The 14,650-nt window shown below is 42.1% G+C and overlaps 1 protein-coding gene across 1 annotated transcript in view; it reads left to right on the forward strand.

The window, feature by feature from the left end:
* The window catches only part of ASPSCR1 (ASPSCR1 tether for SLC2A4, UBX domain containing), a 67,441-nt gene that overhangs the window by 8,423 nt on the left and 44,368 nt on the right, over positions 1–14,650 (forward strand). Inside the window, exon 4 of the mRNA XM_082211086.1 lies at positions 6,259–6,359. Within this exon, the coding sequence (XP_082067212.1) occupies positions 6,259–6,359 (101 nt within the window). The remainder of the gene's footprint in view (positions 1–6,258; positions 6,360–14,650) is intronic.

Here is a 14,650-nt window from a genome sequence, read left to right on the forward strand (position 1 = left end):
GGGAGAGACGGGGACTATGTACGTCCCCCAGACTCCTCTGGACCTTTGTTGGGTAAAGAGCTCCCTTCAGAGCTCCTCAGTGCTCCAGTTTCTGTGTTCCAGCTCCAGGCTCCTCATTCCTTTGACCTCCACACTGGTTCTGGTTGCAGACATTACCTTGGAATCGCACTTCTTCTTCCTCTTGTGAGACACCATTGCTAGAAGCCTTTGGAGGTTGGAGCATCCGTTCTTGTTTCCTGAGCCTAAGGCATTCCAGCAATTGTACTGTGCCAGAGGGGAGAAGAGGATCTTCTCAAATTAAGTGGTAGTGCTTGATTTTGGTAAAGGGCTGACAAGCTGCTAACAGTGGTTTTGCAGGCTGGATTGAGTCATTGGGCTGTGGATTTGTAACCTGTATTTTATGTTGTAGCGTTGGAAAGTTATCCCCCTTGCCTAAGGGTTGTGGGCTACAGACTTGGTAGTGTAGCTTTAGAACATCTGACTTCTAATTTTTTAGCTCTTGAAAAAATTATCAGATACATATTGTAATTGAAAAGAAATAACTCCCTCAGGAAACTAATCAATACTAGCAACTGAAGGATAGAACTAATTTAACAAAGCATATTCTTTATTTATATTTACTTTTAGAGTGGAATGAATGGAACTAGATAGGGAAAATATATGGGGATTGATGTTTGTATATTTCAGAAATGTAAATTAATTATCTGTGTATATCCTTTAAGTGAATCCAGTGTCTAGCCTCCAGTAGTCAGTTGTTGAACTTAAGGAAGATATTGACTAAAACCACACATACATTTTTAGGAGGCGTGTTCAGGGGAAACTACTTCAAAAATAAGATATGTAATCCCAGAAACAGATTTAATTATTGACTCGGATATAAATAGTTAATCAACAGTTTAGTCCAGTTAATCCTAAATTATTAATTACAAAAGGAACATGTTTAATTAATATAAAAATATTGCTATTAAGACTCATTACTAATCCTTTATCAATAATTCATTGAGTTGGATTTTATCTGTTGGAAGTATTGAAATTGTTATCTGCTGCTTTAAACCGAAAAGGGAGACAGGTCATGACTAAATAACTAGTTGCAGAAATCAAGATTTATCAGTTGAGTTAGTAACAAGGCTAAGCAATGCCTAATTCTGTTAATTCCAAACTATTACTATAAGGAATGTGACTCAGTTCATTAGAAGTGGTTTGTTAAAGTCTGTGAAAGAGCTTCTTGAACCGAAACTGACAATTCCAGGGGGCAGAGACAACTAGTGGGGGAGATGGGCAAGGAGTGGCGTCTTCTCACTGATATTTTTATGTGAGACTGAGGGCATTTTTTGGTTGAAGAATGGGATTTTAACGTGCTTTAAATAAATAAGCCCCTTGTGCCGAGTCTTGGTTTGTTATGTTGTCAGGACTGGTAATTAAATTATAAACCTTGACTGCTTTATTGTCTGCAACTCCGGAAACCTTGTTGGGCTCCAGTTCCCATCAGCTTCAGCCAGCATAGCAAATAGGGAGGCTGGGAATTCTAGTTAAACTGTATACAGTGATACCTCAGGTTAAGTACTTAATTCGTTCTGGAGGTCCGTTCTTAACCTGAAACTGTTCTTAACCTGAAGCACCACTTTAGTCAATGGGGCCTTCTGCTGCTGCCACGCCACCGGAGCACAATTTCTGTTCTCATCTTGAAGCAAAGTTCTTAACCTGAGGTAATATTTCTGGGTTAGTGGAGTCTGTAACCTGAAGCATATGTAACCTGAAGCGTATGTAACCCAAGGTACCACTGTATGTCATTAAACTACCTTAACTTGAAAATTAGACACCTCAAAGGATGATCTTAAATTGTGTTGGCTGGCAATGGCCTGGGCCTTGCGTGCCATATTAACCCATAGTTTAAAATGAACTATGTTTTAGTGCAGGCCTGAGGAACCTTTGAGCCTCCAGATATTGCCCAGCTCCCATCAACTCCAGCCAGCAAGGTCAATGGTGATGGATTTCAATGATATCTGGAGCGCCCAAGGTTCCCCAGCCCTGGTTTTGGGTAAACCTGTTGGGGTTTGCTGCTTAAAAGCTTCTCTGTGACACTTCTCTCCCTGCTTCTGCTGCACTGTTGTGTCATCTGAACCTCAGCTTCTGGTTTGTTTCTCTCCAAACAAGCCATGAGGGGTAACCAAGGCTTATTCTTGGTTTCCCACTCATAGTTTGGGGGAATTATGAGCCAGAATTCAGTTGATACAACTTGTTTGGCTGTGACATATTTATTATATAGTGTGGCAACAGCGGGAAAATACAGGAATCTCAGCTAATTCTCATTCCCATTAAACTATAGTTAGCTAAAAACTGTGGCTAAATGTGATGTATGAATTGGGGCAATATATATATTTAACGAACTGAGTATACTGCTTAATTGTAAGCAAACCTCCAAGCAGTTTATGAAAATCTGTTATATGGCATTTGGTTTTGTTGGCTGGTTGGTTGCAAGGACCATAATATCGCATTCCAAAAGAGTTTTTAAATAGCTGCATAATTTCTTCAATTAGTTTTGCTAAATAATAATACCCTTTTAAAATGTGGGGTTTTTGAGGGGGCGGGGGGTTTATTGGGTTGTTGCTTTTATTATGATTATATATTTTGTGGTTTTATATTTTGATTTTGTTCCGTGAACCACCCTGAGACCTCTGAGTATAGGGCTGTATAGAGATTCAATAAATAAATAATAATAAAGATGTCTTCCTCTGCGGCTGCGATGCTAGGTGAAGTTATTTGCATATTATTTAATTTCTGAGACCCCCCTACTACTGAAAAATAGTCTCAAGGTGAGTTACAACATATACGGTATTGGCCCAAATATAAGCCGCAACCGAATATAAGCCACACCTTTAAAATTCACAGGGAAAAAGAAAAAAAAAATACCTGAATATAAGCTGACCCTTAAAATTATGCAGGGACTCACACCCGTTCCATTCTACTGTAAAAATTTTTTGTAAGGTCGCAAATTTAAGTCACACTTTAACTTTTCACGGTCGGAATTTCTAAAAAGAGGTGTGACTTACATTCAGGCCAATATGGTAAATAATATATATTTTGTAGTGTTTATTGTATTTCCCAGTGGCCTTTACATGAACAAAATCAGCATACTATGTCCTATCTCCCAGTGTTAGTGCCTTCAACTGGTAAATAGTGATAGTGTAACTGAATAATTTGTAGCTTTGATAGCATGATGAAAACACAGGATATGTACATCCTGACTGGAAGCAAGCTGTGAAATTTTCTAGACCACAACTGTTAAGAACTGTCCTCTTTCATTCATGTCCTCTTTACTGAATTTGAGTCCACATCTTCTTTCTTTTTGGCTTTTGAAATACATGTACGTAAGGCAATGAAAGCAGATTCCTCAGTGGTCAGGGGAAGTGTACTGTTACAAAGAACTAACACAGCACTTTAGCCGCTCATCAGTCTTGTACTCGTGTGTTTGTAAACTTAGAAACTAATTGGCATGGCTCTCTGTTTGCTGGATAAAAAGATTAATATTTATACGTAGCTTGGGATTTCTGTGAAGTTTTCATTTAATTGCCTGAATATGACTTTCGTGTCATGACTGGCTTTGAACTGCTGCCTAAAAAACTGATGCAATTGGCAGAGTGGATTTCTGGCCAAGAGTCTTCTAGCCCGGTGATGTCAGTTGTCGGCACCCTTATGCAGCCAAGGATAATCCAGAGGCTGGTCTTGGGCAATGAAGAAACAGGGAAAGCCATGACAGTGATAGGATGAAATTACTTTGGCCCTTGTGTTTAGTGTCTGAAGCTCCGCTTCCTAGGGGCGTGCTGCTGGCTCCAAGCAGGTCACATCTCTCGGTCGTGGTGCAATCATACCCTGCCAACGAAAGCACTAGGGCACGCTGGATTTTATGGTGTATAGGGTTTACTTTAAAAAAACCTCTTGTTAAAATCTTGGAAGGATTTTGTTGTGTCTGTCTCTTTCCCCAGAACCCTTGGATGCTTCGGTGATGAGGCCTATGTGCAGAATGAGTTCAGTGGGATGGTGGTTCAGCGCTCTTGCCCCATTGCCAACTCTGGAGATTTCATTGGTGTTTTCTCAAAGAATTTGCTTGTTAAAAAGAGCGTTTTGCCCTCCCAGTTATGGTGAAAGCTATCATAAAAAGAACGCGAATTCTGTGTGTGCAGGAGTTGCTTGTTGTTGAATGTTTATAGACGTCATTGGACCACCCCTGCATGTCATTTACTGGCTCAGGCTTTCAGATTGCAGTTGATAGTGTAGATGGTTCTCAGGTCCATGGCATAGGAGGGAAAAGTTCTGTTCTCCATAAAGGAGATTTTTCTTGCCCATTTCCGTTGCACAGTTGCACAGTTATTTAAGTCAAGCATTATTTTATATCACAAAAATCCAGGGGCTGAGTTGACCATGTGGCGTGTCAGATGAAGAGTGTTCTCAAATGGAAATTAGGTTTGTGCTGGTCAGAAGTGATTGCAGTTTCTGACCAAACTTCCTCCATGATGGCTTCTCCCAAAGGGAACTTTTGATTGACTTTCCCTTTATCGTTTTGTCCATGACTTCCTTCGTCAGACGCAGCCCCTTTTGAACTATGGCTGCCTCCTTCTGTTTTGGATCTACTAGTTGGCCATTTTTAACATTGTGCAAGTGAAATTCCTTGCTAAAGAGGTAATTAATTTACATTGGAAGCATTCAGCTTTTCTTAATTCTGCTTTCAGAGTGAGAAAGAAATCTACCTCTGAATGAACGTGTTTCAGGTCCAGTTTTTGGACGGGTTGTTTTTCCCCAGTGGCTACGAGATTTAAAGTTGCCTGTGACAGGATCCCAGGATCATGTGCAGTGATGAGAACAGATCTAAAGTGTAAAATAACTTTCCTATAGACATAGGGAAGCTAATTATTCAGTGTCTTTAGACTTCAGATGAGATCTAGCCTAGTGAGAAGAAGAGCTATTTTGAATAAGATACCTTATCATGAGTTCTAAGGAACTTATACCATACATGGGAGAAAACATATCTTATTGTGTGTGCCTGCACACAAACTCCTATGGATATTGGGATATCTCTACAAGGATTTCTTAGTGGCATTCCTTTGTTTGTTATCCCACCCTAATGCTCTTTTGTCCTTAGTTGTGGATCCCTGTGATTATGCCAAATGTCCTCTTGTTTCTGACTTAGCATAGTGAGGCCTAGCTGTCTTTGCCCATGAAAAAGAAAACTTCAGTAACATATATTGTGTCTGCAGCCATGCCTAACTACCAAGCCAATAGAACTATCTGGCAAAAACAGATGTGAACACCAAAAAAAAAAATACTGTTGGCAAAACATGCACATGCTTGCTGTTGTGACTACCTTTTATTTGAAATTATTTTATAGTAGAGTAGACATGCAAACTGGAGGAGCTCTTAAGTCTGCACAACCCTCTATGACAGTTACCCACAAATGTTAATAGTCCAGTTTCGTAGCTACCCTAAGGAACTCTGTTTGTGATCCAGTCTTTTTATATCTCCCTGTTTTCTGTGGAGCCAAGGAGGTAATTGCATATACGAAGAAACTCAAACACCTCTGATTATTGCTCATTTGAAGTATGTCAAAGTCCAGCCACATCGTGTACACCAGCATTGACCCCAGGCGATGAAACTGATAGCCAAGTACAGTAAACACCCAAGTTCATATAACTTTCCATTCTGCACTCCTGCTGCAATTTTTTTCAGGACCGGTCAGGATGCAGTTGAATGCAGATGGGTCAAGACAATTAGGTATTGTAAACAGCCTTTTTTGAATTAGGAACACTTCCAATCATAGAATGATAGAGTTCCCATGGAATAACTTGATTCTCTCCTTGATTCTCCCCAATGTTCTACTTTTCTGCACAGGCGGCCATCGACAAATATCACCCCTCACTTGAAGTGTGAAGTAGTGCAGTCCATGGACTCTGCAGTGTGGTTTTGTTCAAAATATAGTTCTGCCATCTAAGCCTTGTATGCATGTCTCTAGAGAGACAATAATGGAACTGCAATTTGATCCACATGATCTGTTTGGTTTTTTGGGTCACTGTATGTGCTGATATCTATTGGTCTGAAGCATTAGTCAAAATTCTGGATGGGGAGGTCAGGATACAGTTGGCCTGACATGACCCTGGATGGCTGACTTGCCAGATGTGACCTTAAGCAACTTGTCAAATACTGTTCTGCCATTAGTTATTTGGGACATATATATTCTGTTCTAATTCCCTGGGTTCTACCTCCTAGGTACGGATTGTGCTGCAGCTGGATGATTGCTCTAGGCTCCAAGACACGTTTTGCTCCAGTCAGACCTTGTGGGATATTCTTAACCACTTTGCACAGACCAGGTGAGTGCAGACAGAGAGCGATGAGAGAGAAATGTTTCAGAAAGCTGAAAATGAAAAGCACAGACGGTTAAGATGTCATGAATGAATAGATTCTGTGCTGCTACTTGAATAAGGCTCCACTAATGAATACTTTTCAGATTAATGACTGTATTTAATATGATTGTTATGCTTCATAGCGCTTTGTTCACTATTTGTTCACTAATGACAGTTGCTTTGGGCAGGACTGGGTTATACTGCAAATGGGATCACCTTTCATCATTGTCCTGGAACTTTGATTCATTCAGGGCAAAAACTGCTAGTTTCCTTTAAGGAAGCTGGAATCACTGCTTAAAAGCGGGGGTTCAGCAATGGAAGCGGATGATAGCTCAGTCTGCATTTGAGGAGAATAATGCTGGCAAGAGAGTATTGGTTAAGTACTTTGCCATTTTCAGATTTCTTATCCTCTTTCCTGTTTTGTTTAGCCCCCAGCAGAAAAACGGGAGGATACACCACTAGGTCCAAACTACTCATTACACACAAAGGCATGTAACTGCAGCCCAATGCCCTTTCTGTGAGTTAACAGATACTGTGGAAGGGTTCAGCTGAGAAGTGGTGAGGGAAGGGAGCAGCTAACCCTTTCCTACCTAACCTATCAGTTCCTTGCTTCAAATCACCCCTCCCTGCCCATAGTGTTTAAAATGTAGCCGTCAGTTTTCATGCATTCAGAAGAACATACGAGTACTGAAAATTAGGTAGAGTGTGTGTGCACGCACATTCACACCCCCTACCCAGTTTAAGTCCTCATGTGTTCTTTTGAGCACTTGAAGAGGACTTGTGCCTTTGTCCAAACATACCGTTTTATATCTCATTAGAGTGCCTCTTTTATATCTCATTAAAGTGCCTCTTTTCCTCTGCTTCTTCTTTGCTACCTTTTGCACACTTCCAAAGCAGCTTTTGATACACCCACACACCCTGTTAAGCCGTGTATGTGTGTGTGTTTTCTCCAGGGGTACTTCTTCACAGACAGTTTATTGTGCCACTAACATGCATTTTGTATATCAATGACTGTACATTGTTCGCATGTCTGTGTGTGCCTGCCTCAGTATCCTTTGAACTGCCGCTTCAGACACAACATTTTTTATCTAGGATGATGTGATTTTTTTTCACCAGGAGGGTACATTTGCTGCTGTTTTGGTTGCTATATGAAATGTGGTTGCACAAGTGCCACGAGCTATTGTGCCGTATGACTGGCGAGACAAACACAACTTCCTTTCTCTTCCCACCCCACCCCCAACACAGTGTTTTATTTCAGTCTTCAGTGGTTGTATGCTCCTGCTCCCCCCCATTTTTCATTTAAAAAATCATTTATATTCAAAAGTAATAAAACAATAGAAATGACATATTTAACAAAAAGAAAGCAAAGGAAAAGAGAAATTAAAACCCAGCCGTTCTTCTGTACATTTCACAAGTTGAGTAACAGTATCATCATGTTATTCATAGTTATATTTTTTAATGACCCCTTTTTTGTTTTTGTTTGTTAGAAGGGTTGTATTGTATGCAATCTCATATGCACAGATGGGATTGAAAGGGGATGTGTAAGAGAATTGTGCCATGGCTAGAACTTGATTGAGCACTCTTTTGACTGTGCAGAGAAGTTCCAAGCATGCTTGCAGCTCATGTTGTTGACTGTATGGGCTTTTTCAAACCTTTGCTGAGTTATGGTTATAGTGGAGAAAGGCCTTGTTCTAACCTGGAAGCGGTCTATACTTCCAATATAGCATCTCTGTATTAGAAAGCTTCTGTGAGGGTTTGCCTCCCTCTTGCTGCAGCCTACATTTAGTGCTTTCCTTCTTCCTGAAGAGGATTCAAGAACAAAAGGTGCTCTTTCAAACCAAAATGTCAAACGAATGATCCGTACTCCAAGACAATTTTGTTGCTTAACTTTGTTTCTTTTTTGTGGCATGGAAGGCTGAACTTCATAAATCGAGGGTGATTGCTACAAATTCTATTGGAGCGTCTTTAACTCTCTCCCTCTCTCTCTCTCTCCCCCCCCCCATCACATTCACTTATTAGGCAAATCTTCTAACACTTGGGAAGGGGCTCTCAGCCTCGTACGGTTTCTGTCATCTCTGCTTCTTGAATTCGTTCCAAGTTCTCTTTCTGATCCAATGGGAGCTCTTGGCTCCCGTTCTATTTAAAGGTCTTTTTCCGTAGTCCACGTGCTGCGTCGTAGGATTGTGTAATTGGCGGTTGTTTCTTTCGGGCTCAGAAACCATTCCAACAATCATCTAAAGGAGTCATCGACCTACTGTCGTACCAGGACTTCTAAAGCTGAAATGATAGAACTACCAGGAAAGGGGTGGGTGGGCCAGCTTGGACTCTGGTATGAATAACAACAAGCAGATGAGTGCTATTTCTTTGCCAGCTAGTGGATTTACAGTCTCTGTATTCCTGCCCGTCCCCCCTCCCGCCTGACACATTGGAGACATTAACCTCACAAGTAATATTGTTTATGTCTATCTGCATCGTTCTGTGACTGCCACAGAGCACTCCTAATTTCAGACGTTTACAAAAGATATACCTGTTAGCCCTTTCTCCATGTGCTGGCTCACATCTAATGGCTTTATTGTACACAGTGCACACCACACTCTGTAGAAACCCCCAACTAGGGATTACCTCGGATCCACTTGGCAGTCTTCTTCTGTAGTTCAGCCCCTACTGATGGATCTGTGTAAAGATTGCTCTGTTTATTAAAGGTAAAGGGACCCCTGACCATTAGGTCCAGTCATGGCCGATTCTGGGGTTGCGGCACTCATCTCGCTTTATTGGCTGAGGGAGTCGGCGTACAGCTTCCGGGTCATGTGGCCAGCATGACTAAGCCGCTTTTGGCGAACCAGAGCAGCGCACAGAAACGCCGTTTACCTTCCCGCTGGAGTGGTACCTATTTATCTACTTGCACTTTGACGTGCTTTTGAACTGCTAGGTTGGCAGGAGCAGGGGCCAAGCAACAGGAGCTCACCCCGTCGCGGGGATTCGAACCACCGACCTTCTGATCGGCAAGCCCTAGGCTCTGTGGTTTAACCCACCGCGCCACCCGCGTCCCATATTCTGTTTATTACCATACACAAATTCCTTCAGGCTTTACTTTGCTGACTCTTATTAGGAATTTACCTGATCATGCAAATGCTCAAAGTGTTGGAAGGGGGCAGGGGGGTGCATGCAAGCCCCATCCTTAATATCTTCCTGTGCGTTGCCCCCCGGTCCCTGGGCTTCCCCATGTTTGTATGGAGAAGATCTGTAGGAAACCTCTGTTTGTGTTTGCTTGATTGTGTGTTTTTGTGAGTAGACTCCTTGCAATCAGGGAGCCTGTTTTATCAGAGGATTCTACTTGTCTTCACGCAAGCATGAGTAAAAGCCTCCTGCAGACCTTCTGCTCTCACTGCCAGGGAAGGTTGAGGACACCGTGGTGTACACTGGGGTGCTGGCGGTGGAGCTTGTAGAGTAGGGGTCAGTGCATGAGACGAGAAGCAAAGTAGACTTGTTCCCATCACGATAACCCATGATTTAGTGTGAACTCCAAATGCATCTTGACATGCAGAATTTTTCATGGATTATTCTATGATTATGAAATCTTTAAGCCGTCATCTCCCGTACTTTATCATGGGTTACATACTTCTGTTTCCTGAATTATAATTGAAAATGCAGCTAATTCTTAAAGCTCTTAGTGAGCACAAGAATAGCCACACTTGGAGGAGTTCCTGAGTTGTTGATCTGGGCCTTCTTCCTGGCCTCCTCTGACTTCAGGTAATTCTGCTATGTGTCTCCATCAGAAGTCACTTCACATGCAAAGACACAGTAAAACTAATCATCTTCAACAGAGGCTGATTGGAAGGAGGTGAGACTGGAGCAGTGAATTATAGAAAAGATGTAGCAGGTCGCCAGTTCTTTTGGTGAAAAGTTGGGCTCACAAAAGTCTTTCATTATTTAACTTCTGTGACATGCTGCCAGGTCTATGGCAGCACATCAGCGTGCCTCAGCACACAAAGCATGAGAGGTACTCCTCAAAGCTCTGAAATTGGGAAACTACCTTTACAGAGTCAGACCATCCAGATGACTTTCTATTACATCTTCCATAGTTTCTGTGCTGTAGGGAAGTATTGTAGCTTCTATAGCTTTTTTATTTTTATTTTTACCCCCTCTAGTGTTTAAAGCTTTTCAACTCTTGCTCTACGACTTTTATAGCATATCATACCTATCTTCCTAGAAACTTGTTTTGTCTATTGCATCTGTCGGGTCTCGATGCCACAAAACTGTTCATGTTTCAAAATATTTTTCCTTCCAGAGTTCTGTGACGTGTAAGAAATTCACTGGAAGGGCAATACAAAACAAGAAGGGTTTGGTTCATTTAGTAGATTTCCCCCTGCTCTTGGTTTTGTGGCATGCTGTCATCTTATTTCATGAGCTAATGTTATTTTGAAGAACTCTGTGTATGGAAAATCCTACTTCAGTATCAATGATTTTGGGGGTCCTACTAGTTTTTTTAATTTGTTGCTTGAATACTGAATTGATTCCAGGGCATCTGCTCAACTCTTAGGGAGGCTCTAACTGTATTTCAAAAGGCTGCATTTAATTTAATTTTTTTATTGGTTTTTTCCCCTAGCCTAATTTGGTTGGCTTCTGATCATAAAGCAGAATACAAGTTTACTCTGTTCATGCTGCTGGTGTCACATGTTGTTGCTGTCTTTTCTCTTTGGAAGCCTGCTATTTACTTAAATTTATGTTCCCTCCTTTTGCCATAGGCATACGTTTCTTCTTCTGTCCCTTACAAGTGATCCCACTGAAGTTGGGAATCTGCTTGCTTATTTTGGAGGATTTATTGCACACTTCTTATTCCTTTTTCCTTCTCTTAAAGTAGTCTGGAAGTTTCGTCTTCACACTGCTTCCTCTCCCTGCCCTACGTCCTCTCTCTCTTGACCATTTCATGAAGTGGCAGGATGTATATATTTATAAATTTTGGGTCTGGTGTTGCTTTCAGAGAATTTCGGAAGCTCTTAAAATTTGGAGAGCGGTGCTCGCTGCCCAATGATGTGGCTAGGCTGGTGCCACTACTTTGGTCCTTAAACGTGTTTAATAGAGAACTCTCTCTCTAAAAAGAAATACAAGAAATACCAGTGAAACTCACCTTAAGAACTAAAATTGTGGTCTTACCTAGGGGCAGGGCCATGGCAGACTCTTTACATGAATAAGTGTCTCGGTGCCCTAGTGTATCCATTTAAAGCAAACTAACAAATTTTGGGTACCATGATCCAGAGATCCTTGGAGAGCTGCTGCCAGTCTGAGTGAGTTAGATAGGCCACTGGTCTGACTTGGTCTTTGGCAGCTTCATATGTTTGCCCAATGAAACTATCAGCTTCTGAGATGAGTGCATACCCCCTGAGCATGGCTTCTTGTCTCTGCAATATCTTTGCTTGGTTTATCAGCTGGCATTTTTCTTTCTCTTTCGCAGACATTTGGCTTATTGTGGTTTAACTTTAAGGTATGACAGTGCTGCTGAAGCATCTCTTTTGAAGATGAGAAGCACTAACAGAAGTTCTAATTATTATTAATTTGAGTCCACGACAGACAGCTGGGATATTCTGCCCTCCGGGATGGGAAGGCAGCCATTTGGATGGTATTCTGCTTTTAAAAAATGAGGAACACTAAAAAGCCATACGTGATCTGGCAGAGTAGTGAACTGAGCTGGTGATCTTCCTGGCTGCACTTGGTTGTTGTGTAAGTTGGGGTGCTTCTGAGTTTTGTAAGCCATCTGGCTCAGTAGCTGTTTTAGCCTGGATGCTGGTAGCCACAGCTGTTTGTCTAGCTGCTTGACCCTTCTGCATCCTCCTTTGGCAGCCCCATTTGGAGAGTTTTCTTGGAGTTCTGAAACTCTTCTTGGAGCACAAGGGGGATAAGTATGGTAAACCCACTGGAATTTCCCCCCAGGTCCCTTGTGTCCATTTCTGCTAATTAGGTCTGAAGAAGGTCTGGAAGCTATTGTGAACTGCTCCACCTCCTCCTCCTCCTCCTTCGGCATGCTCTAGTCCTTACACAAGATGTTTACAGGCCCTGTCAGATCCCTACATGAGGGAATCTAATCTGCCTGCTGTTCCCCTTCTGAAGAACAGCACATCAAAGAAATGGCAGCCTGTTTGATGTGTCTGCTTGCCTCAGAGAATGCACGTAATGGATTAGCAGCAGCTGGAGGAGGGGCCTGCTGGCTCCCAACTATTGCATACAATCTCATCTCTTGGGGCTACGTGTGTGTCATCTTTTGCAGAGGCTTGATCAGGGAGACACAGTCTTGGGATATTAATGCCCGGGCTATCCAGATTTAGAGGGGCGGCCCTTTTAGCTTATCTATCAGATCCCTGCATTCTTGTGTAGCCTTGCATGTTAAACATGTCGGGAGGAATTCAGCAACATGCTGTTACAAATGTTCCATCAGGACATGCATTTCTGCTTGTCCAATGGAATAATCTCCCCTCTCCTTCCCCTCCCTGGGGGCTCCTCTGGGGGTTCTCCTGCCTCCCCCCCCCCAGCAAATTGGGAAGGTGTGGGGTGCGAGGGGAGAGGGAAAAGCCTTGTAGTTCTAATGAAGGTCCTTGTATAGGCTTCCGCTAGCAGTGCCAGTTAACTGAATCCCAGCTTCAGACCTGACTTTTGCAGAGAACTGTCACCTGTATGCCATACTGCTCTTGTAGCTTTTTATTTTGGGTTTGAGGAAGTACCCACCATGTCTTTGGTATTCTGAACATATCACGTGGAAGTTATTAGCGTAAGAAGAAAATAACAGGAAAGTGGAGTAAGGCAACTTGAAAAGGAAGGACCTTAGTTTAGAATGCTTCCTTTGCAAGGTACGGTTCAGGGAAACAGAGTATGGAACATCAATCCAAAGAGTGTTGGAAACCTGTTAGATAGAACTCCTGCTTTGAAAGCAAGAAATTACGTAGGAGACAAATCTGCTGTGGGGTGTTTCTTGCCAGAAATCCTCAACGATGGCTAAACATTGGAATAGTTAGCAGTGACACAAGCAACTCCAAGGGTTCCATTAGCAGCAGGTTATTTAAAGCATCCTGAAGAAAATTCTGCTGTGTGACCTTATCCTTAGCTCACCTTTCTGATTTGCACTGCTTCTATAGAATGAAATTGATTATTACACAAATGTCATGCTCAGAGAGAAGGCTTTTTAGGAATCCTGCAGCTCCTCTTCTGTGCTCACAGGTTTGTCATTGGCAGGGTGCTCTTTTGAGCTTGACCTTGACATTTACTGTTAAGAACTGTTATTGTAGAACTGTCCTGAGTAAATTCCAGTTTCCAAAGCCTGTAGTTTAGGCATGTGTCATTCTTCTCCTTTTGCAGGAGCATAGCTTCACATCTGCCAACATGAAACATGTTCTGTATTGGAAATATTGGTTAGGTACCACTCAATCCTTAATGTTGGCATGACGCTTTTTCTGTTTCACCAAATGCTTACTGGTCAAACAGGAAATGGTTTTCTCCATTTGAGTGAACTGGGCTGCTGCACACTATTCTCCCCCCACTGCTGGAAAAAATTGTGGGTAGAATTATTTTGCTTTAACCATGTAGTTGAACGGAGGTGGAAGGCGGTGAGAGAGTTTGAAGAGACATCTCTACAAAGATTGGGAACTTCCTTATAAAACCCATTTTTTTGTTGGATACTAATGGGAGACTACAATATGGTCCATTATGTGTCTTGTTGGCAGTTGCTGTCTTCTTGGAGAATGAACTATGGGTTATTATTTAGGACATTTGCCACATGACTTTATATAGGAGGTGTGAATCTAAGAAGGTGTGCTATTCTACTAATTCCTGCCCACCCTTCCAAAAAGAAAACCTTCTTAAAATCCAGTCCCACTAGGCTTAAATCTTGTTGGTCCTTTCCTTTCAGCCTTTCAGTGCTAACCATTCATTTTGTGGTGCTGGTGAATGTAACATAGAATGCCTCTGAGGCACTCTTATTTTCCTGCCTCGACCAAGTATTTTTGTTTGGTGCCTGAAATCTCATAATTCTAAACTGAACTTGGGCACGACAGATTCTGCTTCAGGAAAGAGCAACATTCCATCTTCCCTAGGCCTGATTCAGTCCTAAACAGGAATTGAGTTGGAGTTCGGAATGAAGTCTTCTTGCTGGGTTTTGGGTATACTTTTCTCTATTCCTTCTTTATAAATTTGTTAGCAGCAATAGCCTTCTTCCACAGGCAAGTATCCAGTAGGCAGGGGTGCAAAGCATATTCACAAATGCTGGGAGTACC

This window comes from Podarcis vaucheri, assembly GCF_965113315.1.
Source record: "Podarcis vaucheri genome assembly, chromosome: 2".
NCBI lineage: Eukaryota > Metazoa > Chordata > Lepidosauria > Squamata > Lacertidae > Podarcis > Podarcis vaucheri.